General features: G+C 56.6%; 1 protein-coding gene across 1 annotated transcript in view; it reads left to right on the top strand.

Annotated features, from left to right (window-relative positions):
• The first annotated feature begins 9,171 nt into the window (after window positions 1-9,171).
• Window positions 9,172-25,043, top strand: part of WNT7A (Wnt family member 7A) — a 63,519-nt gene continuing 47,647 nt past the window's right edge. Inside the window, exons 1-2 of the mRNA XM_052646863.1 lie at window positions 9,172-9,242; window positions 13,836-14,062. Coding sequence (XP_052502823.1) covers window positions 9,172-9,242; window positions 13,836-14,062 — 298 coding nt within the window. The remainder of the gene's footprint in view (window positions 9,243-13,835; window positions 14,063-25,043) is intronic.

Below are 25,043 nucleotides of genomic sequence, written 5' to 3'. Positions count from 1 at the left end.
CAGGTGGGTACTTGAATTGCAAGCTGCAGAAACTGGATTTAGGAATTCAAATGAAAACAATTGTTTGAAAGGGTATACTGAAAGGTTGGGGAATTAAGGGGAGGCCTGAAGACAAAAAAACCAGTAGAAGTCAGTACCCAAGACCTCTGAACATGAACCCCGGGACGCTGAGCTGTCACTGCTTGGACTGTGTCCAGAGTAGAGGATCTGATTAATGGGACGTAGGTGTCAGGAAATTCTTCACATTGGAGTCGGCTTTGAAGGATGAATAGAAGTTTGTCAAAGGGAGAAGAATGGGGCTTCCACATAAGAGGAGCAGGGGGACAGGACATGATGTGACAGAACAGGGATCTGGGGGCCACGCTATGCCAGGTGCTCCCCTGGTCATCTTATTCAATGCTCACAAACCCTACTAACTAGGTGCCGTTAATTTTGGGGGGAAATGATTTTATCTTCTTCGTAAAATTGCTAAATGCCTTTCTAAAGAATTCAAGCTAGATAGCAAAATGCTGCAGAAATTGGGGGTGGGGGTAGGGGTAATCATAGCAAATTCTAGTACCCCAAATGTCCAAGATTAATATTAGCAACATCATCACAGATATCTTTGTAGGCCTATATATGGCAGGAGGCAAGAAGGAGAAAAAACGAGGGACATTGGATGGAAGGGAGGGAGGGCAAAAGGAATCAGAAAGAATTATGTGAAGGGGGATCCCACTATTTGCTAAATTTTAAAATATATTAAGCTTATTATACTTGAATTTAACAAAATAATTTAAATAAAAGCCGTTGCTAATTTGATTGTTTGCTACCATAACAGATATTTCCTCCAAGATTCCCCCCAACCCCAAGATTATGAAGAACATTGAGAAGTTGGGGGTCATTGATTCTCTTTAAGTTACACGTTTTGCTCTTGGCTCAATTTTCCCTACTGTGAAAGTGAAGTTGCTCAGTCATGTACAACTCTTTGTGATCCCATTGACTGTACTCTACCAGGCTCCTCCATCCATGGCATTTTCCAGGCAAAAGTACCGGAATGGGTTGCCATTTCCTTCTGCAGGGGATCTTTCCGACCCAGGGATCGAACCCAAGTCTCCCACATTGCAGGCAGACGCTTTACCCCCTGAGAGACCAGGGAAGCCCTTTCCCTAATATGAAGGATTAAAAATGTAAGTTCCTCACACTTTGCTCATGTCCACACCCAACATTCTGCTGTTGAGCTATTGTTTCCATAATGCCAAGGTCTTTAATATTACATTTACTCCGCCACCTCCCTTCCCTTGGATATTTAGTGCTAGTTCTGGGTTATTTGGGAGAATTACTCACCTCTAGCCTTGTTAGCTTGGCTTTTCCCCCTCTGACTTCCATGTTTAGTTTTATCTCTTGGTGGGCACAGTCTCAGCTGACGAATGTGAACCTTGAGCTTTGTTCAAAGACACGTTGCCTATGGCAGATCAGTGGAGGAGTCAAGATTCTGAGTTAGATTTTCCTGACTCCAAAGACTACCCAGGAGACAGGAGCTTTTGGTACGAGGTTGGCATCTGGGGAAGGGGAGAGTCACTCTCTCTCCTCGAACCTTCTGGGGAGGCCAGAAGGGGCTGGACAAGACATACGGCTAATTCTTCCCCAAGGCTCAGTGTCAGAGCTGGGCAGATTCCCTGTGGTGCCCCTAACCCAGCCCCAGAGGTCTGAGGAAGGAATGAGTGACACAGGCTGCTAGTCTTGTCCTAGATTTACCTGGAGGCTGAGAGCTGTGGACAGAAAGTAGGACAATGAGGAAGCTCAAAGCATCTCCTTTCCTATTGTAGAAACAAAAATTCCCAACCAGGGGTCTATGCCAAGTTTCTTTCACTTGGGGGAAAATAATAAACCCCCGAGTTGGGCAGCCTGCGCTGGAATGGCAGCTCGACCACGTCCCCTGATCCTTCTTGTTTTCCAGTCTGCCACCCTTCTCAAGATGGTGGCCAGAGGTCAGCAAAGAAAGGGGAATCCAAGGAACCAGGAGCCTGGAGACTTGCACCCGTGTCTCCCTGGCCAGAACAGAGTTCTGTGGACGATGCTGGGAAATGTAGCTTTTTAGTCAAAAGACAGAAGCTTCATCTTCAATGGTAACTTGTGTTTATCACCTTTTAATCTATAGTCACAACAGCCTCATCATTCACTCACAGATGTTTGAAGTGCCAGCTGTGGGTCAGGCACAGACTTGTTGGTTGTTTAGTGGTGACTGGATAAGGGTCCATCCACACAGCGTCACTTGAGTGCTTCCTAAAGTGCCCAGCAGCTGGTAGCAATCACTCCCTTTAACTCTCCTACCAGCACTGGGAAAGAAAGTGAAGTCACTCAGTTGTGTCTGACTCTGCAACCCTATGGACTGTAGCCTACAATGCTCCTCTGTCCATGGGATTTTCCAGGCAAGAGTACTGGAGTGGTTTGCCATTTCCTTCTTCAGAGGATCTTCCCAACCCAGGGGTCGAACCTGGGTCTCCCGCATTGTAGGCAGACGCTTTACCGCCTGAGCCACCAGGGAAGTCCTTGATGACTTCACTGGGAAGTGAGTACTGTTTTCCCATGTGATGGACGAGTCAGCGGAGGCTCTGAGAGGCTAAGGATCTATTCCAGGCGCCATCATTATATAACAGCCAGAATTCAAACCCATGTTGGTCTGCTTTAAAGCTTTGGCTATTCACCATTTTTTCCATCCTTCACCGTGTACAATGCCTGGGACCTACTCCTTAGAAATGCTGATTTACTGCTTGGAGGTAGAACCTGGGCATCAGTGTACCTGTATTACTTTATTAGTCTCACAGCAACTGGAGATGGTATTTTCTATTTAAAATTGGGGAAGCTAAGATCCGGAGAGGTAGACTCGCTTGCCCAAAGTCACAGAGCAATTTCTCCGTGGAGCTGGGAGGTGTGTGCCCATCTCCTGACCTTCTCCAAAGAGCTGTCCTTGGCTCCAGAAAAAGATCACTTCCACAGACTTGGGGGGAAGCTTCCACACTGGCCAAGCCCTCTGCCCCAGCCAGGCCGGAAGCCTCCCTGGAGATGTATGTGCCTGAGGGGTAGGGCACCACGTGGCAGCCGGGTGATAAAGGGCCAGGCTGGGCCAGGATGTGCAGCGGAAGCCCAGCCCACTGAAGGCAGAGGCGTGGCTGGACCAGGGTGGGGGCCGGACATAGGAATGCACTTTTTCCCCAGCACAACACGCTGTGGGTTTCCTCCGCCCCAGCTGAACCACGCCTGATATGTCAGCCCCAAATGGGTCTGCAGCCAGGCACTGGAGGACTGGCTGGCGGGCAGGGGCCCACGGCCAGTCCCCGGAGGAAGTCACACGGTGGGGGGGCGGGGGTCACAGGCCTGACCCAGGAATGGCGGAGGGAGGGAGATATTTCAGGCCCGAGAGGAAGGACCCAGCCCATGAGATGAATCACCAGGGACGGATTATCCTGAGGAAGACCTTGGGGGCGGAATTGTGATAAGCACCTTCCTCCCAAGGTGACCAGAAGCCCACGTCAGCTGCCAGCAGGCCGTGAGGCCCTTGTGGCTGGAGCACTCAGATGTGCGTAAGAATAGCTCCAGGTGCTTTCCAGAAGGGGCTTCTCAGGGACCTGACGGCAGAAGGATGAGCGCCTGTGGCAGGAAGAGGAGAAAACAGAGCCTTGGGGATTAGTCGCTCGTTCGAGGTCACGCGGGCAGAAATGGGCTCTGAAGGGGGCTTCTTCATCTGTTGCCACCAGCTCCTCCTGTTCCTGGCACTCTGGCCTGGACATGAAGTCTCACAGATAAAACCACTGGCCGCAGACTCCTCATGGCAAAGCAGGCGTCAGGTCTTATACGAGCCTCTGGAAGATGCGCTAGGCTTGCCCAAACTGCTTAGCACACAGACGGGAAGGATGGAGTCCAGAAGGGACAAACGGGATTCCGGTACCTCCAAGCTCCCCATCCCCTCCCATGCACTGGAGTGTGCAATGGCCTTGCAATGCCTTTAACCCCAAGGTCAGTGGAAAATCCCATGTGAGGCTCCACCTATGGGCTCACAAGCCATGGCAGTCCTCAGAAACAATCTGGGAGCGTTTCTTGAGCTTGAGAAGGCTGGCTGTGTGCTCCTCCCCTCCACCAAATGTCCACTTGACCAATGTTTGCTACGGGCATGCCTCGCTGTAGTGTGGTTCAAAGATTTATTTTTATTTTTTTACAAATTGAAGGTTTGTGGCAACCCTCTGTTCAGTAAATCTATCAACACCCATTTTTCCAATGGCATTTGCTCGCTTTGGGTCTCTGTGCTACATTCTGGTAATTCTCGAAATATTTCCACTTTTTCAACATTATTCTATTTGTTACGGTGATCTCTGATGGGTGGGCATTACATGACTGTTGCAAAAAGGCCACAGCTCACTGAAGGGTCAGATGATGGTTAGCATTTTTTAGCAACAGAGTATTTTTAAAGTGTGTACTTTTTTTGGCCATAATGCTATCACACACGTAACGGACTGTCGTACAGTACAGTATAAACATAGCTTTATATGCACTGGGAAACCAAAAAATTCTTGTGACTTGCTTTATTGAGATATTTGCATTACTGTCGGGATCACTGGTGGTCTAAAACCAAACCCACGATAACTCAGAGGTCTGCCTGTATTACATTGTTTAGTATATACTATCATAAAACTAAGTATAGGCTCTTCTAAAGTCAGCAAGTTACAGATTAAATATAGTCAATGGCAGTCAACACAGAGATAAACTCAAGCAGGGCAGTCAGCGGAGGGTGGCCTTCAGTCAGAAAGCTGTCATCCCCAATCGTCCAAGCTCTGTGGATGTTCTATTGCACTGAAATAAGACAATTTAAAAATTCTCACTCTTGCACCCTTGAGCTTGTCTCTGGAAAACTAAGTGTCTGCAAAAGTTCATTTGGGGGAGATGCAGACACAGGGCAGCCGTGTCTGAGCTGGAGACATCAAGGCCCAGAAAGGGTGGAGACCTGCTCTTCCCCTACCTGAGTCGAACTGAGCTGCCTCCTGGTGAGAGCTCTGGGCACAGTGGCCACCACTCAGCCAGGACAGGTCCAGAGAGGGGTGGGCTCTGCGTGAGGTCTGGACTCCAATCAAGCCAGACTTGGCTGGGCACCTTGGGAGCTGGTTATAAGCAGAGAAGCGATGCCCACCTCCACCAGGAAATCCAGGAGAGGACCTGGGTACTTTTTTTTTTTTTGGGTAAGCAAGTCATTCTGTTGCACCTGGAAGTTTGAAAAACACTGATCTAGATGACCTTTAAGATTCCTGAAGGTCCTAAAGGGCTGGATCCCAATATACAATATTATCACCGAAATCATCTTCATCAGCATCAAAGAGCTATCACATGCTGAGTGCCTGATGTCTACAAGACGCTCCGCTAAATGCTCACATACACGATTGCATATAATTCCTGAGGGAGTGTTATCATCCTCACCCCGGTTTACAGGGGAGGTGACATGCAGTGACTTCTTCGGAGCCACACAGAGTGGTGACCAAGGAGAATGTCACTCTCTGGCTCCCACACGAGCGCCCTGTCCCATGCCCCACGGCTCTGCGTTCCTCCTGCTGGAAAGGCCCTGACTTTCACCACAGGCTGCCCCAGGCAGCAGGTCACTGGGAGCCTGGCTCTTGGGAATCTCCACGCCCTCCAAATACTTTAGTGATGAAAGCTTCGCCTCTGGTTTGCGTTGCTGACATTTTTCTCGTAAGCACAAATGAAGGCAGAGACTGTCTTACACACAATGTCCTTTCCTGATCAGTGGTGTCACCGAGTGGCATCTGTGGCCACCCCCATTGATTTAACATCCCAAATGCGTCCACGGCCCTTACTGTGCTCCAGGCCGCCTTCTGAGCACTTTCCGTGAGTGTCTTAAACCTCACGATGCTCGGAGGTAGAACCTGTTACCACCCCCAGTTTACAGGAGTGCCAAGGAGAGCTGCGAGGACCTGCCCCAAGGTCACAGAGACAAACGTGGAGCCAGGCTTTGACCCCCTCTAAGAGCCCACACTTAAGAGCTGGTCTGGCAAGGACCCCTTACTGCAGCCCTTGGGAACCAAGCAGCCTCTCTCTGACTCCAGCAGGGGGCGCCAAAGCCCCCTGCCTCAGCCCTGCCCCAGGCCAGCTGCAGGCGGCTCAAGAGGGGGTGTCTCTAAATGCCAAATGCCCTCACCTCCCTGGCAGGGTCTGACCCTGCAGGCTCCGGCCCTGCAGGCTCCTTGCTCCTTCCCGGCTCTCTCAGTGACTCCCAAGCCGCTCCTGCTGCTCCCGCCCCTAGCTGGTTCTCTCCAGCATACTCAGCCTCTCTTTGGGGGCTTCCCCTGTGGCTCAGATGGTAAGGAATCTGCCTGCAATGCAGGAGACCCGAGTTCAATCCCTGGGTCGGGACCCTGGAGCAGGGAATGGCAACCCACTCCAGTATTCCTGCCTGGAGAATCCCATGGACTAGAGGAGCCTGGCAGGCTACAGTCCACCAGGTGGCAAAGAGTCAGACTAACACGTTCACTTTCAGCCTCTCTGCCTCAAGGCAGTATTCCATCCCTGCCTTGGCTTAACCGACTGCTGGCTGCGGAGACCTCAGTCACCCTCGGAAGCCCACATCCTCTCTCCCGGCACACACGTTCACCTGTCCGATCAGTGACCTACAGGCACATCAAACTCGGTACCTCCAAAACCAAGTTCATGGGCCTCAGACCAGCTTCTCCTGCCCGGCTCCGTGTTGTCCTCATCAACCACCCTGCCTCCCAGGGCAGAAGGCCATCCTGGGGCCTCTTCACCCCGTCTCCCTGCCTTCAGACTGTCTGCATCCACTGGTCTCCTTGAGTCTTGTCCAACCTGAGCCCTCTCTCCCAACAACCTCCCACCTCATGTCCTGCCTCCCTCTACTGGTCCTGTAACAGCTGCCATGTGCCTCCTGAAGCACAAACCGGAGCCTGCCACAGCCCCGCTTCTCTTTCGGAGAAGGCCCACACTTTTTCACTTTCCTTGTTGTGCAGTCGCTGAGCCGTTCTGACTCTTTCAAACCCCACGGACTGCAGCACCCGGGCTTCCCTGTCCCTCACCATCTCCTGGAGCTTGTACCCTGAATTTATCCCTAGACCTTCTCTTGGGCCTCACCTTTCGCAGCCCTCCTACCCCATTCCCTCCAGCATTCCGTTCATATTGGCAAGAAGAGTAACACTGATCTCATAGTATCGTGAGAGGACTAAATGAGTTAATATGCTGATGTTCTTGATGACAGCACCTGGCATGCAGCACGTACTACCTATGTGATGATTAAACTGGTCCTCAAACTACTTGCCTCTGGAGGGCAGACGCTGAATTGTTTACTTGATCCACCTGCCCCAACGTCCTGGTTGTGAACCAGTCCCTGGTTCTGAATGTCCCCTAATATTTGTGACCTGGGTGTGTCTTTGGTCTAAGATGACAGTGCGTGTAGAGAAGAAAGAGCACATTTGAGGGCCTTCTGGAGGCAGGCTGCTCAGGGCTGGGAGAAACACAGGCAGAGGATAGCTGCTCGCCTGCCCATGGAGCGCCACGGGATCCGCACCCCATCTCCCTGCTCCAGCCTCGCCGGCCTTCCTTCTCTCTGGAGCACAGCCCTCATCCCCTCCTGCGGCTCCCGCCCACCTGTGAGCCTCTGTCCTACCTTCTGCTTCCGGTACTGCTGGGCCCTCTCCTCCCTGCCCTTCAGGGGTCTCACGTCTAAAATCAACCCTCCAGCCCCAGAGCTGTCGCTCACCATCACTCTGTCTTATCATCTGCACCTGCCCCTCTGACGTCTCCAATTATGCACTTGTTTACTTCGGGTCTGCCTCCCCCACCAGCTCGGAGAGAAGGATATTGTACTTACTTATTCCTTAAAATATCCGCCGCACCCACGCTGGGGCGTGGCACAGACATCTGTGCAATGGGAATGGACGCTAGAATAGTGGTTTTCATTGACCTTGTGTGATTTAGCAAAGCGGTTCAGAAGTGATAACCCTGAGGAGCCGGGAGTTGTTCACTAGAGTCACGCACGCCTTGTTTGCAATCTGGCTCGGCCACTCCTCCAGCTGGTGTCTTTGGGAAAACACCTTCGCTGCCCTGAGCCTCGATTTCTTTCGTTGCAATCTGAGTCCCAAAGCCCCTAGCTCACTGGACTGGGCTGCGTATCACGGGAAGGGGTCAGGACCTCTGGTCAGCTTGGACGCTGTCCCCGCGAGCGAGCCAGGCCTACCTGCACCGCCCGCCAGGTGTCGCCGCGAGCGCGCGCTGAGCCGCCGCCGGCGCCCGGAGCCCTCGGGCGGCTGGCGCGCCCCGCGTCTGGGCTGCGAGCGGGGAGTCCAGGCCTCCGCCCGACTCCGACTGCCCTCCAGGAGCGGGATTCCAGCGGAGGCTGTCTCACCTGGGCACCCACCTGCCGCCCCGCCTCGAATGGACGGGGGTGAGGAGGAATCCGCTGAGCCAAGTCATCCTCCTCCGCCACTAGCCCTGCGAAAGGGGGCGCCCTCCCCCGAAGCTGGGGAGAGGGGAGTGAGCTCTCCACGACGCCCCACCGCCCAGCTCCGAGCACTCGGAGGGACCGGGAGGCAGGCCCGGGCGCGAGTGAGGGTTCTCGGCCGAGCCCCGATTCCCCCCAACCGGAGGGCCGTCCCTGCGCGCCCGTTCGCCCCGCGCTCGGCGAGTTGGCGCCGGAGGGGCGGCTCGTGCGGACTCCCGTTGCCCCCCACCCGGTGGGCGCCCCGGAGCCGGGAGGGGGCGCCGCGGGAGCGCGTGGGGCAAGCGCGAGCGCGCTCGGAGCAGGCGGCCCTGTCCCGCGGGCGCGGGGGCGCGGGGCGGGCGCTCCGGGGAGGCGGGCGGGGAGGGGGCGGGGGACGGTGGGAGGGGCGGGGGCGGGCGGCTGCAGCGCCCCCGCACGCCCCGCGCCTCGCACACTCGCCCCGGCCGCTCGCGCGCAGCCCGGCGTCGCCCCGCGCCGCGCTCGCTCCTCCCTCCTTCCCGGCGCTCGGTGGCTCCCGCGCTCCCGGCGAGGCTCCGGCGCCGAGCGCGCGGACGGGCGCACGACAGACGGCCTCGGGAAGCCTCGGCCCGCGCCTCCAGGGCGGGCTATGTGGATTGCCCCGCCAAGGCCGGCCCGCGGGATCAGCCCGGCCCGGCCCGCGGCCCCGGCGGCCAGCGGGGACTATGAACCGGAAAGCGCGGCGCTGCCTGGGCCACTTCTTTCTCAGCCTGGGCATGGTCTACCTCCGGATCGGGTAAGGGCCGCTCGCACCCCCTGCACGCGCGTCCCGGCAAAGTTGGCGTGTCTCGGGGAGGGGTTGAGCCGCTCGCGAGCCGCCGCCGGCCGCCAACTTCGTTGGCTCCGCAGATAGGCGGAGGTGGGTGAGGTGCGGGAATGGTGGGCGCGCAGAGGGCCCCCGCCGGCGCGAGCCCCAGGGGCGCGCACAGCTCCAGAGACACGGCCGTCCTCGGAATGCCCGAGGGAGGAAGCCCCCTCCCCCGACCCCAAGCCAAGGACAACCCGCAGGGACGCTCCAGCGCGGGGGACTCTGAAGAGGGTCCCCTGCTGCAAAGGGTCAGCGCCTCCCAGGGACACTCGGACCGGGTCATGGGACCACCAGCCAGGACCACAGCAGCTCCCAGGAAGCTCAGCCCCCAGAGCCCGAGAGAAAGCGTCCACAGAGCGGCGGGCACAGCCCGCTGCTAGTGCAGGGCAGTCCCCGGGTGGCAGGCGGGGCGGGTCTGCGAGCAGGGAACAGGTACCCGCAGGGAGGCACGTTCGCTGGGCCAAAGCAGAAGCCTGGGCACCACGCGTTTCCAGGAACCCTCAGACCCCCGGGGCCGAGGGGACAGCGCCAGCCACCCGAGCAGACGCACACAAGGGTAGAGCTGGAGATGGACCGAGACACCCAGGGACGCAAGCTCGCGAGCCAGCGCCGGCGAGAGGCGGGACAGCCCGCCCCCTAAAGCTGGGCACCCGAGGCGGCCGGCGCGTCCGCCGAGCGGCCCTCCCCGCCTCACCCTGGCGTTTCTAGGAGGTGGGCCGGGTACGGCGCTCGGGCTGGAAGGTGGGAGGGGGCGGCCCGGGACGCGTCTTGGAGCTGCGTTTGCAGGGCCAGTCACCCTTTGTACTTCGGAGATAGTGCGCGTGAAGCGTGAGGGTGGGGGCTCCAGGGATGGATGGGGGGTTCCGGCGCTCCGGGGCCACCTCGGCAGGTTTCACGAGAGCGGCGCCCCCAGCTCCGCTTGGCGAGGGGACGGACTGCAGGGTCTGCGGCGGGGTGTGTGTGTGTGTGTGTGTGTGTGTGTGTGTGTGTGTGTGTGTGTGTGATGGATCCTTTGTGTTTTGTCACTCGCTTCCCCCGCCTCCCCGCCCCGCGGCTCCCGCGACCTCGCAAGTTGACCGGCCGCGGCCGCCAGCAGGTGCGCACGGAGCGGACCAGGCGGCTGCCAGCCGTGACCGCGGGCCGGGAGGCGGCTGCGGGGCTCGCGCGCTGCCTGCCTGCGGCTGTTTTAAGTGTTATTGATTCGCCCGCGTCTGGGTGGCTTTGCTTTTTTTTTTTTCCCCCGGCTTTAATCTTCATCTTGGCCCGCGCCCCACCGCCCCGCGCGCATCCAGGAAGCCGGTGGGGCTGATTGGCGCTGGCCGCGTGCGGCTTTATCTCCTTTTTAATTAGAAACGGGGCGGAGGGACCCGGGAGCGGAGAGAGAAAGGGAAAACAACAGAAAATAACCTCCCCTGGCCGCCCCGCCCGCCCGACCTCCCGCCGCCGGCGCCGAGACCTCACAGTCCCCGCAGGGATCCAGCTGCCCAGAGGGACGGAGGGAGAGAGCACTGGAGCCACGGAGGGCGCCCGCCTTCCGTCCCGCGGCTGCCCTTTGGGGTGGGGAGAGAGGGCCAGGTCAGGCGGGGAGTGGCAGGGTGGTTTGGGGCCAGGCCCTGCTGCCCTCTGCACCTCGGCTTATCCATCTGTAAAATGGGCACGAAAGGTGAAGTTTCACAGCTCTCTCGTGAGAGGCCTTCTGGTTCCGATGGATGGCAAGGCACCTGTGTATTCTTACCTGGATAGTTCCGGTGACTCAGGCACCAGCCTTTTGGAACAATCAGACCCAATAACAGTCACTACTACAGCAGCTCATTTATTGAGTGCTCACTGTGTGCCTGACACCTGGGGAGCACTTCCCATGTTTAATTTTTCAGCCTCCCTTTGAGATAAGGCCTAGTTAATACCCTCATTTTAGTAATGGGGAAACCGAGCGCGGAGAGGAGATGTAATTTGCCCAAGGTCACACAGCTCCTAGGTGAAGGAAGCTTCGGTGGCACCCTAGGCCTGAATGCCTAGCTTTGAGACTATTGGTGCCTGTGAATTTTTTTTTTCCCCAAATATATAATTTCACTCTCTGCTGATGGAGGGGGTTTCCTGGTGGTCAGCGAGGTGTTCAGAGGCATCTCCTGTCTTGTGGCCAGAGCGTCTCTGCTTGACTTGCTCTTTTTATGCTGTCTCTTCCTCAAATGCTGGAGACCTTCTAGCTCTGTGTTGTAGTGGCTGAGACGAGTGACTGAGAGCACTTGTCAGTGTCCAGGTCTCACTCTCTGTGAGCCTCGGCTTCCAGCTGTGCAGAGTGGACACGTGAAATGAAGGTGACGGTCCCTGCCCAGGAGGGCTGTTCAGAGAGACCACGTGGTCCAGTGTGAGTGGCGGCCCGGCCACGCTGCCTTTGCGTATAGTAGGCATCCTGCAAAGCTCACGGATGCATCCAAGGCTGGGGGTGCCTCTACGTGGCAGGCACGCAGCCTGAGTGACGTTTCTGAGGCTCATGATTGGGATGGAAAGTTAGGAGGGATGGCGTGGGGAGGCAGGTTCCCTTAGGCGGGATGGTCAGGGAGGGGACCCTCAAGGTCACATGGCTGATGGCAAGAGGCCAAGCACGTGAAGCTCAGGGGGCAAAAGCTTCTCGGGAGAGGAACTGGCGAGGATCAAGGACCCAAGGCAGGAGGAGGAGGGCTGGTGTGTGGCAGGGGCGGCAGGAAAGAGGGCAGAGGTGGAGAACGCTTGGAGAACAGTGGGGGCCCCTCCCCTTGGCAAATCCCAATCCCGGATTGACTTCCTACAGCCCAGGCTGGGCAGGAAGGATGAGGCGCTCGGCTGGCGGGGTACTGACCTTGGCTGTGTCAACAGGAGCTCATTACTACAACCCGAGTGAGGTCTTCTCATCCAGAGGATGCTTGATGGCCTTTCGAGATTTACACACAATGGGAGCTCCAGACAAGTGGGCCATCTTTGTGTAAGGGGAGGGCTGGCTCCTTGGTCTGCGCTGCCATCGGAGCCTCTCTGGGGTTACCTGGATGCTAGGAAGCGGCCCCACACTCAGGCCAGACGCCCGCGACTCATACGGTCGCCTCTTTCTCTGTACCCTTGCCCAAGCCCTCCACAGCGCTGGGTCGCTTCATCTGCAGCCACCCAGCACCACTGCCACCAAGGCCAAGCCACCGCCACCTCTGGCCTGCCCACGCTCCCTGCCTCGTCCTGGAGTCCTGCAGTGCTCTCCTGCCCGGGGCTGGAGGTGGGGGGACCCTGCCAGGGACTGGCTTCCAGCCCTCCTGTGCCTCGTGGTGCATGGAGAAAGTTCCCGCCGCCAGCCATCACCTCTCTCCAGGCTCTCCCCTTCCCTGAGCCCTGGTTCCCAGCTGGCTTCTGTGGCTTCTTTCTGTTCCTTGGCGATCCCAAGCTTGTCCCCCTCCTGGGACTTTGCATCTTCTGTTCCCGCCACACCCCGCCCCGATGCCCCCCGGAATACTCTGCCTCAGACCTTCCCACGGCTGGTCCCCAACCCTTCAGGGCTCCACTGCACTGCCACCTCCTCAGGGAGGCCCTCCTTGACCACTCCAGCTGAAGCGGCCCCTCCCCTCCCAAGCCCACCCCTACTTGCCGTCACAGCGTCTTCACTATTTTCTCAGTAGTGGGCATCGCTGAAGGGCCTGTTGTGTTTATCTGGTGCATGTGTTGTGGGCTTTGGTGGCCCCTCGAGGGCAGGGCCTCGCCTGTCCGAGCCTGGTGCCCTGACAGGTGTCTGGTATGGACCCGTGCAGCAAGTGAGTGAGCAGGACAGGAACCTCTCTGCCAAGGTCGTGAGCATGCTCTAGGCCACTCGTGTCTGGAGTGGGATCCACATACTCCATGGGCCTGCAGGAAGGAAAGGCTGCAACTTTTATTCACAATTGCTTTTTATTTTTGCTTTATTTTTTCTATTTTTCCCATTAAAATTTTTTGTTTTTTTTCTTGTTTCTTTTTCTGTCTTTTTTAAAGCTGTGTTTATAATGAAACACGTACATCCATATACATACATAACACGTATAATGAAACACGTACATCCATAATACATAACACGTCTAAGTGTTTTTTTCTTTAATATCTGTGCACCCGCTGCCCTTTTAGAGGCAACTGCTTCCTGAAACTGAGGGGTTACCTTTGCAGTTTCATCACACAGAGATGATCCCTAAACAGTTATCAGTTCCATTTTGCATGATTCTAAACTTCGTCTCAACTGAATCCTCCCAAAGATGCAAAGGCAACTGGCCGAGTTCGTGTGGCAGTATGTTTGTGACCAGCGTCATCTTTCTTTGTGTCTAAAAAGGAAATTACGCCTAATATTGAATATACACAAGTGCTGATGGGAATGACGAACGCGCGAACGTGGGCTGGGCGTGCAGTGTCAGAAGCTGAGAGGCCTGGAATGGGAGCGGTGGGGGGAGGCAGGGCTGGACACCCAGGCAGGGTCTGCAGGCTGTGCCCCGCCCCTGCACCTTGCTGGCCTAACGCTCCGTCTCTCTGTGTCCCCTGCTCCAGCAGCTTCTCCTCGGTGGTAGCTCTGGGCGCAAGCATCATCTGTAACAAGATCCCAGGCCTGGCCCCCAGACAGCGGGCGATCTGCCAGAGCCGGCCCGACGCCATCATCGTCATAGGAGAAGGCTCGCAAATGGGCCTGGACGAGTGTCAGTTTCAATTCCGCAACGGCCGCTGGAACTGCTCGGCACTGGGGGAGCGCACCGTCTTCGGCAAGGAGCTCAAAGTGGGTATGTGCTACCTGGGCGCCCCGAGCGGGGTCTAACAGGCCATGGGGAGACCAGGAGGCCTCGGGACTGCTCCAGGATCCCCTGCCCCTGCCCCAGGGTGGAACGCCCCAGCTATGGGATCCCACAGGTGCAGAATTCAGAGCCCGTGAGGGGGGTCAGCTCTCTGGTTTGCATCCATGCCACCATCTGTTCACAGCGGAGCTGCAGACCAGGGGCCCAAAGGCGAACTGGCTGATACAGCACTGATACTGGTCTGCAAGTTGACGCCCAAATCTTCAAGTTATCCGTTTCATCAAAAACACATGAACTTCTGGCTGCTGTTGCAAAACTCGGAAGAGCTACTGATAGCTTATACGTGTGTCCGCTGAGCTAATGATGGGCTGCAGCTGAGAACACAGCACCCTGTTGATGGAGCCTGGGCAGCCCAGTCACCCCACAGGGCCCGCCCCTACACATGCCCACCCGCCGCCCTGATACGAGCTGCCTGGCCTCTGTGGGCATTCGGGTCTCCAGCCCCTGTCTTACGGGAGTAGTGCCTTGTGCGGTTAAACACACACAGACACAAACACAGTGCCGGGCCGCGCATCCAGTCTCCAAGGTGATCGTGAGGGAAGCCTGGTGGAAAGGGCATCGGAGTGGTGTTGGTGGCCGGGAGGCATGCACTGGGTGGGGAAGGCCGCACTGTGTATCTTCTCATTTCTGTGCGTCTGGACCTGGGTGGGGCCGGGAACCCTGCAAGCCCATTGCTGAGCCGAGAAGCGGGGCACTTCTCTGGAAGTGAGGTCAGCTTGGGGTCCCTGGGCCACAGTGGTTCACCCCAGCCCTCTTGACCGCTCCAGGAGCATCCCTGGGTTCTCCATCTCCCACAGCCCTGACAGCAGCAAATTGAGTTCATGTTGGAAAGATCCAGCTGGATCTGCCCACGGCCCCGTGTCCTCACCCCAGCCTTCAGGAGCGCCTCGGGGCTCCCTGGGCACCCCCAGCCTCCTACCTGCCACCGGCTGCCCTGAAGACCTCGTGTCCCTTGTAAATGGAAACTGGAATCTGTCGTCTCCCACTTAGCCTCCTTGGGAGGCTCTCCCGGCCTCAGGATGAAACCCCACCTGCTTATCCATCTACTGTGGCCCCTGGTCCTCATCTATTCCCACCTTCTCATCCTCCCACCCACCCAGCCTCACCCTGTTCCCCAAGCACGCGACACTGAGGTACCGTGCATCCCTTGCGCCTCATCTCCTCTCCCGCCGTCTTCTGAGCCCTCGCTCGTGGTCCTTCATGCTTTTCTCGCCTTTTCCTGCCCACTCCCCTTCCCCCTGTTTCTGGGACCCAGGCCTGGGCTCTGGCATTTTAGCTGGATCTTTGTTAACAAGTGAGGTGTTATGTATGGGGAAACTGAGGCTCGGGGGACTTGCCCAAGGTCAGCAACAGCGAGTGGCATGGCCTCCTGGGGCTGGGCTGATCCCAGTCTCACTGGCAGTCTTGGAATAGCTAGCCCGTTGGTGGCATTGTGGTAGTGACAGGCATGGTGCGATAGTGGGGCTCCAGAGTAGGGAGTCCCAGGATGAAGGAGGCCTTGCTGGCCAGCAGCTCCCCAGCTGCCCAGAGCTGCGAAATGGAGGGGTCTGTTGCAGGCTGAGGTCGGGGGTGGGGCAGATACCACCAGTGTGCACTTCTCATTTATACTACCAGTATATTCCCAGCAGGAGCGGAGGCCTGGGGCAAGGAGCATTCTTGCAGAGGAGGCTCCAGTTGGAGAGGTGGCCTCGGGGGTTTTAAGCAAACAGAGGCTCCAAGAAAACCCCTGGGATTGCAGTTTTAGAGCGACAGGCCTGCGAGCAACCTGGGACTCACTCTGATCGAATCTGGGGCCTGACTCAGGAGCGTCCGTCCATCCCAAACCATCACAGGGACTGCGGGCAACAGGGCTGCAAGGGCCGCAGGCTGGGCAGCTCCCGCGCACAGTCCTGGGGATGGGGTCTGCAATCAGGGCCCAGGCAGGGTCAGCTCCTTCTGAGGCCCCACCCTGTGCTTGGCGTGTAGATGGTCTCCGTCTTCCTGTGTGCTCACTTGGTCTTTGCAGGTGCCCTGATGTCTCTGCCCTAATCTCCTCTTCTAAGGACACCGGTCAGGTTGGAAGACGGCTTAGCCTAGTGGCCTCATTGTAACTTAACCCCCTCTTTACAGGCCATGCCTCCAAATACAGACACGTTCTGAGGTCCTGGGGGTTAGCGCTGAGCATATGAAGTTTGGGGGACACAGCTGAGCCCTTAACAAGCAACCAGACAGCAGGATGGTCTGCACTTTAGGGAAAAGCGTATGAGGAGTGCTGGGTGCTCAGAGGTGAGACGCCCAGGTGGAGGGAGCGGACGGGACAGTGGAGATGGCTTTGCTCTGGGTCCTGGAGGGTAGGAGGAATTTCACTGGCCAGTGAATGGGATCCCAGGCCAAGGGAACCTCGGGGTAAAGACATGGATGTGTGATTGCTAAGGGGAGGGGCAGCGGGGGTCTTCGGCCTCAGGGATCAGGAGCTTCAGGTGAGACCACAGGCCAGCTATCAAGGGCCTTACACGCCAGGCATTCTGTGACCCTTCATCAGGTTTATCAGCAGTATGGCCCCGGGGGACCCAGGAAAGCATGCAGCCCCCACTCCAGGCTTTTCCTCTGCTTAATTAAAATGATGAACTCCCCCTCGAATCCACCAAGATGCCAAGGAGAGCAAGTTTGGTTTATACCCTTGTGAGCATTTCTCAGGCGACTTCTGTCTCCACCTCCCAAGCCACGCTTTGTCTCTCCTGAATCTTAATGTCTGATTTATCTCCTACTGATAGATTCCCTGGAAGCACATTGTTTTGAGTTGTGTTTAATTTTACAGAGGAAAGGCATCACATAATATGTGGTCTTTTGGAATTTACTTTTTTTCCCATCGCCACTGACAGAGCTCGTATGTATAGTTCCTTGTAGCTGTTTTTTTAAAAAACATATTTTTTATTTGGCTGCGTCTGGTCTCAGGTGTGGCATTGGGATCTTTCGTTGCCATACGTGACCGTCTGTTTGCGGTGCTCGGGCTGCACAGTGCTAGGGCTCAGTAGCTGTGGTGCGCAGGCTCAGCTGGGATCTTAGTTCCCCCCACCAGGGTTTGAACCTGCGTCCCCTGCACTGCCAGGCGGATTCTTAACCGCTGGGCCGCCAGGGAAGTCCCCCTTGTGGCCGTGGTTGATTCATATCAGCCGTGGTGAGTAGACCCCATCTGTGTGCCCACACACTGGCTGAGGGGTGTCTGGGCTGTTGCTAACAGGGCCCCTGCAGGCCTTCCTGTGCGCATGTCCCAGGGCCTCTGAGTGTGTCTCTGGCGTCTATAGTGAGCCGCGGAATTGCTGGTGGCGGCAGGTGGGGACAGAGCTGCTTGCCCCAGTGACTGCACACGTGCCGCTCCCCCAGCCCGCAGCGTTGACCTGCGGCCGCTCTAGGGATCGCCCAGAGGTCTTCCTCGCTGCCTGCGGGGCAATGTGAAATGTTTTCTCACCATGACTTGCATGTCCTTGAAGTCAAGGGGTTGCAATCTCCTCCTGTATTTGCGGGCCGAGCAGGTTTAATACTGGGTAAGTTGCCCATTCATTCTTGTCGCCCATTTCCAATCAGGTTGTACGTGGTCACGTCATGGGTAGGAGGTGAGGGCTGCATTGCAGTCCCTGGGCAGGGCCCCAAGGAGGGTGGGTCACATGGGGCTTCACCCCCATCTTTCGTCTTATTGAGCCTTGATGAGGGGGTGGGGGGCAGTGAACAGAGTCAAGGCGGCCCTTCCTCACCCATCACCTTGTTGGTTGCTCGCACCTGCATCTCAGCTCAGCACTAGGTGGAGGCTGACCATGTCACATGGAGGTTTTGTGGAGAGATCGAGATGGGTGGCGAGTCTCCTGTGGCTGCAGAGGCTCTTGTTTGTGTGCTCCTAACAGACTGACGGACACGACTGAGCGACTTCCCTTTCACTTTTCACTTTCATGCACTGGAGAAGGAAATGGCAACCCACTCCAGTGTTCTTGCCTGGAGAATCCCAGGGACGGGGGAGCCTGGTGGGCTGCCGTCTCTGGGGTCGCACAGAGTCGGACACGACTGAAGTGACTTAGCAGCAGCAGCAGCAACAGACTGTACTGGCAAGTTTCCTGTGGCTGCGGAGGTTCTTGCTTGTGTGGTCCTAACAGACATACGACTCCCGAGGCCGCCGTGTATCCAACAGGCTGGTGGTGGCAGTGGGCCGTGGGGCGTCCAAGCGAGCACCAGTCTCCACCTCCCGCGGCCCACCTTGCTAGGAGGCAGGCAGCAGCACCCCCTGGACGTAAGGCCCTGGCACCTGGAGGGTGTGGGCCTTCGGGGGCGTCCCTTCACCCTCCCAGGAGGCCCCCATGCCCCTCTGCTATGAAGACAAACTCAAGGAACTGGGGGTGCTCTGGACTTTACTCCTGGTTATTCCAGGACAAGAAGCTGTGGGATAGAAAGGGGAGAGGCTGTTGTTCCCATTTCTAACCTGAGCTGCTCATTTTGATTCTGCGGAGCGCATCGCCCAGTCTGTCCACTTCTCCCCACCTCCACCATCACCTCCTGGTTGGAATCTCCATCTTCAGAGAGCTGTCGCCCGACTCCATCAGCCCCTAATACACTGCCCTACACCCCCACCCTCCAGCCACACGGCCCCCAGCAAAGTCTGTCCTCTCGGTTGCTTGGACCATGGCATCTCCGTTTGTAAAACCCTCCCTGTTGCTCTGAGAACAAGATGCCAACAGTCCCCCGGTCCTTTGCTGACCTCCATGACCTGCATCCTGACCCCATCTCCCCCCCTACCCTCACGTGTGACAAGTCCTTCCCTGCTCGGAGCCTTTGCCCCAGCTGGTCCCCAACCTGGATGCCCTCTGCTGCTTCTACCCTCGGCTCGTGTGCCCGCCGCTCGCCAGGGCCTGCTGCGCGGTGCAGACCGCCCGTCCCTCATTGCCCTGCCCTGTGGTTTTCTTTGCATCACTTGCTACGCCAGGGCACGTTCTCTATTTGCTTGCTCGTGCAGCCCCGAGGAACGGTGCAGACCCCCACCCCAGTCCCTTCTGGAACAGGGGTCAGGGCAGAAGGGCGACAGGGCCAAGCTGCTGAGCAGTGGTGGGGACCTTGCACAGCCCAGCACTGTGCAGACCTCCACCCAGATGCCACCTCCTCCAGGAGGCCTTCTTTGACTACCTGGCCGTGACAGCCTCCCTGCAGGTCACTCTGTGCTGTTGTCTTTACAGCACTTACTGCTTTCAGAAGTGACTGCGTACTTTGGGAAGGCCGTGTGTGTCTGCCATCAGTCCACGGAGCATGGGCCTGTCAACCGTCTTCTCTGTGTGACCCCAGGGCCCGGCGCACAGTAGGTGCTCAGGAAACACGTGGAGACAGGCTTGCTTCCCGGGCAGGGCCGCTCCACTCTGCCCTCCGCGCCCAGCCGCTCTGAGCCCTGCAGGGTCTTGCTCGTCTTCTGGCCCAGGTCTGGGCGCACCATGCACGGGGGACGCGCTCTGTCCTCTTTGAGTGAATGCTTTCTGTTTCTGACCCGAAATGCAGCCCTGATGGTTCAGTCCTGCCTGCGGTTGTTCTGACCTGTCTTAGCCCAGCTTTCTGTTAGCTCTCTTCCCACGTTTGCATTGCTTCAGGTAGAATGAGTGTCGCCTAGGTCACTGCCTAGGGGAGACAGCCCTCCCGCCGAGGCGCGACTCAAGAGGACCGGTTACTCTGTCTGTTCTGGGGAACGCAGGTCTCTAGCCCTCCCCACCCCCACCTGCTGCTCTGGGCCGAAAAGGAGGGCCCCCCGGATGATCAGTTTGGGACCTCAGCATGCTGTTCTCCCTGCAATAGAGGCTCTGAGAAGTCCTGCAGACAAGAGAGCACCTTGAGTAGGCTTCCCTGGGGCTCCCGTCTCCCCAGACCTCAGGCTCATTGACAGTCTGCTGGAACTGCTCTTCCGAGGCAGCCACCCCAGGAAACAGTGCTCTGGGGACCCCATAGATGGGCCACGCTCGTCCCAGGGCTTTTGGACTATCCACGAAAGGGTACTCACCCACCCCCAAGCCCAGCATCCTTCCCCAAGGGCACAGCAGGGCCACGTCCCCGTGTCTGATGTGGACCGTGAGATCCGTTCCAGCCAGCGCCACTCTCCAAAGTCCCTTAAGTCAGCCACAACATTCGGAATACCTGGTTCTCTATACAAGTACAGGAAACGTTTCTGTGTGCGTATGTACAGCAGACAGAGTGAGCGTGTGCTGTGTGCAAAGGATTCGCACACTATTTTTTTTCATATTTTTTTTAAGATTCCACATATAAGTGAGATCATGTATTATTTGTCTTTCTCTGCCCTCCTGGTCCATCCAGAATGTTGCAGATGGCGGGAGCCCTTTCTTTTTTTTTGTGGCTGAGTAATATTCTGCTGTATGTATACACGTGTGTGTGTATCTATATGTTTATATATGTATTTATATCTGGGCTTCCCTGGCGGCTCAGATAGTCAAGAATCTGCCTGCAGTGCAGGAGACTCGGGTTTGATCCCTGGGTTGGAAGATCCCATAGAGAAGAGAACGGCAACCCACTTCAGTATTCTTTCCTGAATTTCATGGACAGAGGAGCCTGGTGGGCTAGGTCCATAGCATCACAAAAGAGTCAGACACGACTAAGTGACTAACACCTTCGCTTCTTTTCATGTACACATACGCACACACACACACACACACACACATACACACGCGCACACACGCGCATACACGCGCATACACGCACACCCCTGTATGTACATACACTTCCCTATCCGTTCATCTCTCAATAGATTCTCAGGGTATTTGCATGTCTTGGCTAGTGTAAATAGTGCTGTGATGAACTTGAGGGTGCAAATATTTTTGAGTTAGCACTTTCATTTTCTTTGGCTACATACTCAGAAGTAGAATTGCTATATGCTAGTTCTATTTTTAATTTTTTTTAAACACATTTATCTGTTTGTTTGGCTGTGCCGGGCCTCAGTTACAGCGTGATGCAGGGTCTCTAGCTGTGGCGTGTGAACGCTTAGTTGCGTCCCGTGGATCCGGTTCCCTGACCAGGGGTGGAACCCGGGCCCTCTGTCTTGGGAGCACTGTGTCTTAGCTGCTGGACCACCAGGAAGTGGTGTTTTTAGTTTTCCGAGGGCTCTCCACACTCTTACACCAGGTTGCAGCCCCGTCCATACGGTATGTTAAGTTTACTTCTGCTTCAGGCGCATTTGGTTGAATTCATGTGACTTAAGTGCTCGTGGGACTCCCCCGCCCCGTGTGTCCACCCACTCATTCATTCATTGGCCCCACAGATATTTACTGGAATCTTCCGTGTGATAAGTGGCTGATGAATCAGTCATCGGGACTGCCCTTGGGGTGCCCACCATCTGCTGGGGACAGACAGCAAAGTCAGGGCTGAAGTGTGCCCTGGAAGTCTGCTAGAAGAGGGCTGGGCACCGGGCCGATGGCACTGGGCTGGAGAGTGGAAGGCTGCCCGCTGGGTCACCTAGAATGGGCCGCCGCAACCCGGGAGAGGAAGGGTGTGGTGGGGAGGGGCAGTCACAGGAGGCCTGCAGGTGTGGCCCCGGCAGAGTGACCTGGGCACCGGCTGGACGCTGGGGGACAGGGGTGGGCAGAGTGACCTGGGCACCGGCTGGATGCTGGGGGACGGCAGGGGCAGAAAGGGGCTGGAGACAGGGGTGGGGAAGGATCCTTCCTGCAGGGTCTGCCAGGGGATAGGGGTGGGGAGAGCTCTCTGAAGACCCTCTCTCCCCTGTGTCCAGGGAAAAGACAGGATGTGGGAATGATCAGATTCTTAGCACATATAGAAATCTGCTAGGAGTCCAGCATTATCATCAACAGAGAAACGGTGATTTCCTGACATGCGCTCCTGGGGACGGCTGCATTCTTTTTCAAATACTCACGATCTCCTGTTTGGTACGCCCCTGTGGAATTTTTCCAGGGAAGGGCACTGGTGACCTAGGACTCAGGCGCTGGGGGCCACCCTCCTCTGCCTACCAGCCAGGCAACATGGATGCGTTTCTGGGCTTCTGCTCCCATCCCATTTCACTGCTTCTCCTCCCGAGTGGTCTAGAGCAGCTCGGCTCTCTCCCCGGGGTGCCCAGGTCTGGGAATCTGCATGCCTTGCACAATGGCTCTATCTTTCCCCCATCTCGGGCTGGGCGGGTGGACGGAGCCCATGTTTGGTGAGCGGATGACCACTTGGAGGGGTGATTTGAAGACCTTTCCAGAGAGACACATAGAAGCAAGGGGCGGGCCAGCTCCACTTTCTCTCTGCCATTTCTTAACAATACGCCATCTTGGCAGAGCAAAAGACCTATTCTTTCCCTATTCTTGTTTAGAACGCAGCTGACAAAGGACTTTTTGTCTCGTGTGCATTTTTTTTTTTTTTTGCAAGCCTCAGTTCATCCTGGGTTTTAGCTCTCCTGACACTATTCTTTGAGATGACTCTTTTGTTAAAACGTTCTCTTGCCAGCTTTCCTCACACTCTCACACTCTCGCACGCCTTTACACGCATGTTCATTCATTCAACTGCTGAGGCATCACAGATGAGTAATCTGGGTCCTCTGTGTTGAACTCATCTTTGAATTCAACACAGAATAAGGATGGTGAAGGTGCTGAGCCACAAGCCACGGAGAGGATGTCAGGAAGGCCCCTCGGAGGGGACCCCGAGCTGCGCCTCGAGGGAGACGATAACCACAAACCCTCCTAGGAAGAGCCACTGCTTACCCACCCCTTCCAGGCGTGCTCTTGGTTTGGTGGCTGGTGCCTGGGCTTGTTTCATTTTCCTGACACCCTTAGGAGGCAGGTGCTTTATTATTCCCATTTCACAGAGGAGGAAACTGAGGCCTTCAGAGGTCAGACGACTCACCCCAGGCCCCACCCCCGGGAAGTGGAGCTGGCATGTCAACCCAGCTGGATTGGCACTCTCCTGTCCCGGGCCCTGCTCTGCGACCACTGGGCAACGTGGCCTGTCACCAGGTCAGTGGGAGAGGAAGGGTATTTGCAAACTGAAGGCAGAAAGGTTTGGAGGAAGGAAGGAATGCCTTGAGCATTTCTTCTTTTTTCGTAAATGTATGTGTAATTAAACCATAGGAAGATATAGTACCCATGTGTGTGTTAACTGCTGTGTCATATCCGACTCTGTGCGACCCCACGGGCTGTAGCCCACCAGGCTCTTCTGTCCATAGGATTCTCCAGGCAAGAATACTGGAGTGGGTTGCCAATTCCTTCTCCAGGGGATCTTCCCAACCCAGGAATTCCTGCATTCCAGACAGATTCTTTACCATCTGAGCAAGTATCCGTCAATTGTATGGCTATTTTGAATTAGATTCTGATACACCTATGGGCCAATTTACTGCACTGTACGAGTATTAAAAAAAAAAAAAAAACCTCAGGTGTTTGAATGATCTTCTGCAGGTTTGTTGTTGGGCCTTGACGAGCAGCAGCAGTGCGCTCCAGCCTTGTTCACTGGGAGGAGATGCTTGGTTGCAGTGGAAGCAGGAGAGAAGGGTGGAGGCTGGGGACTGGAGATCAGCTCTGTGGGCCCGACCCGTCAGCCGGGCTCAGCCAAGACCCGTGCCCCTGAAGCCCCCACTCTTCCGTTCATCCAGGGGTCTCCCAGTTCCTCCGCTCGGAAACAGCCAGGTGTGGCATTCTGAGCCCAGAGAGGGTTGTGAGCACCGTGCCCCGGGGCTGGCAGAGGCCACCTTTTTCCATCTGTATGTTTTCCAAATCTTCATATATTTCGGCCGGTGTCACTGCAGATTGCTCACTCTCTGACCCATCGGCTTTAAATAGCAAAAGAGAAAAAAAAAAAATACAGTGCACTTTGTGGTTTCCAGTAAGATACCGTAAATACACCCAGATAATATTCCGGTGCAAACCATTTGCAGCGGCTGCGCAGGGCGGTGGAATGGAATCTTTTGGGCAGGCTTGGACACCAGTTCACTTCCTCTGTCCCCGCCGGGATCATTACGGAGCTGGAATGCGGGAGGGCGTCAGCCGGGCTCCCCGGGTTCATCTCCCTGATAACTCCAGTCTTTACGAAGAACCTCCCAGGGAACTGGGCTTCTCTGAACACAGAGGTTTCGTTTCATCTTCAGGCCAGCTGGGTCATGTCCTCCGGGCGGTTCTCACTTCCCAGGCGGGGAAGCTGAGGCTGGGGAGCCGGAGTCCTTGCTGAGGGTCCCCCCGCTGAGTAGGGAGCAGGTGGGAGGGACGAAGAGGCTCCATCATAGCCAAGTTCAGAGCTGAGGCCACCTGGGCTTCTGGCTGGAAAATCACCTGCAGATGCTGGTGGCCTCGTGGAGGAGCCAGAGGCGGCAGCAAGGGCAGGACTCCTGCTGGTAGCCAGAAGACCCTGGTCCTAACCCTCAGGTCTCGCTGAGTCACTGGTGACCCTGGGCAAGTCTCCCAGCCTCTGTGAAGCTCTGGGTCCAGGAGGTACCTTGGGCTTTATGTCTGTGGCGCCAGGTACTTTTCTCTGGTTCTGAAGACAGAGGGCCCTCTGCCCAGGCCGGGCGGTGGGCCTGGCAGGATCTCCTCCCATGCCTGCTCCCACCACTGCCCGCGCTGGGGCAGGGCTGCCTGACCCTGGTGGCCCGGGAGCCCTCTCTGCCTGTGCAGAAGCCCCGCCCCAGAGCACCCTGCCCCGTCATCTCCCTGTCCTACACTCTGCAGAGCCCTGGGCTGCCTGGGCGAGGCGATCTTGCTGTCTGTCCCCCCAGAAGGCAAGGCCTCACCTGATCCCTCCCTCAGGTTCCTCAGCCCCTAGCATAGTAACCCCCACCCAGGAGGTGCTCAGGAAATAGCTGTGGAGTGAAGGAACAGGGCACTTGACTTGGTCGGGGGGCAAGGAGAGGCAAGGCGGATGGAGGCTCTTCCTCTGCTCAGGGACCAGAGTGGGGGGGTGGTCAAGGCGAGAGGGG

The sequence above is a fragment of the Budorcas taxicolor genome, chromosome 1 (genome assembly GCF_023091745.1).
Source record: "Budorcas taxicolor isolate Tak-1 chromosome 1, Takin1.1, whole genome shotgun sequence".
Taxonomy (NCBI): Eukaryota; Metazoa; Chordata; class Mammalia; order Artiodactyla; family Bovidae; genus Budorcas; species Budorcas taxicolor.
This window is presented reverse-complemented; position numbering and strand designations above follow the sequence as displayed.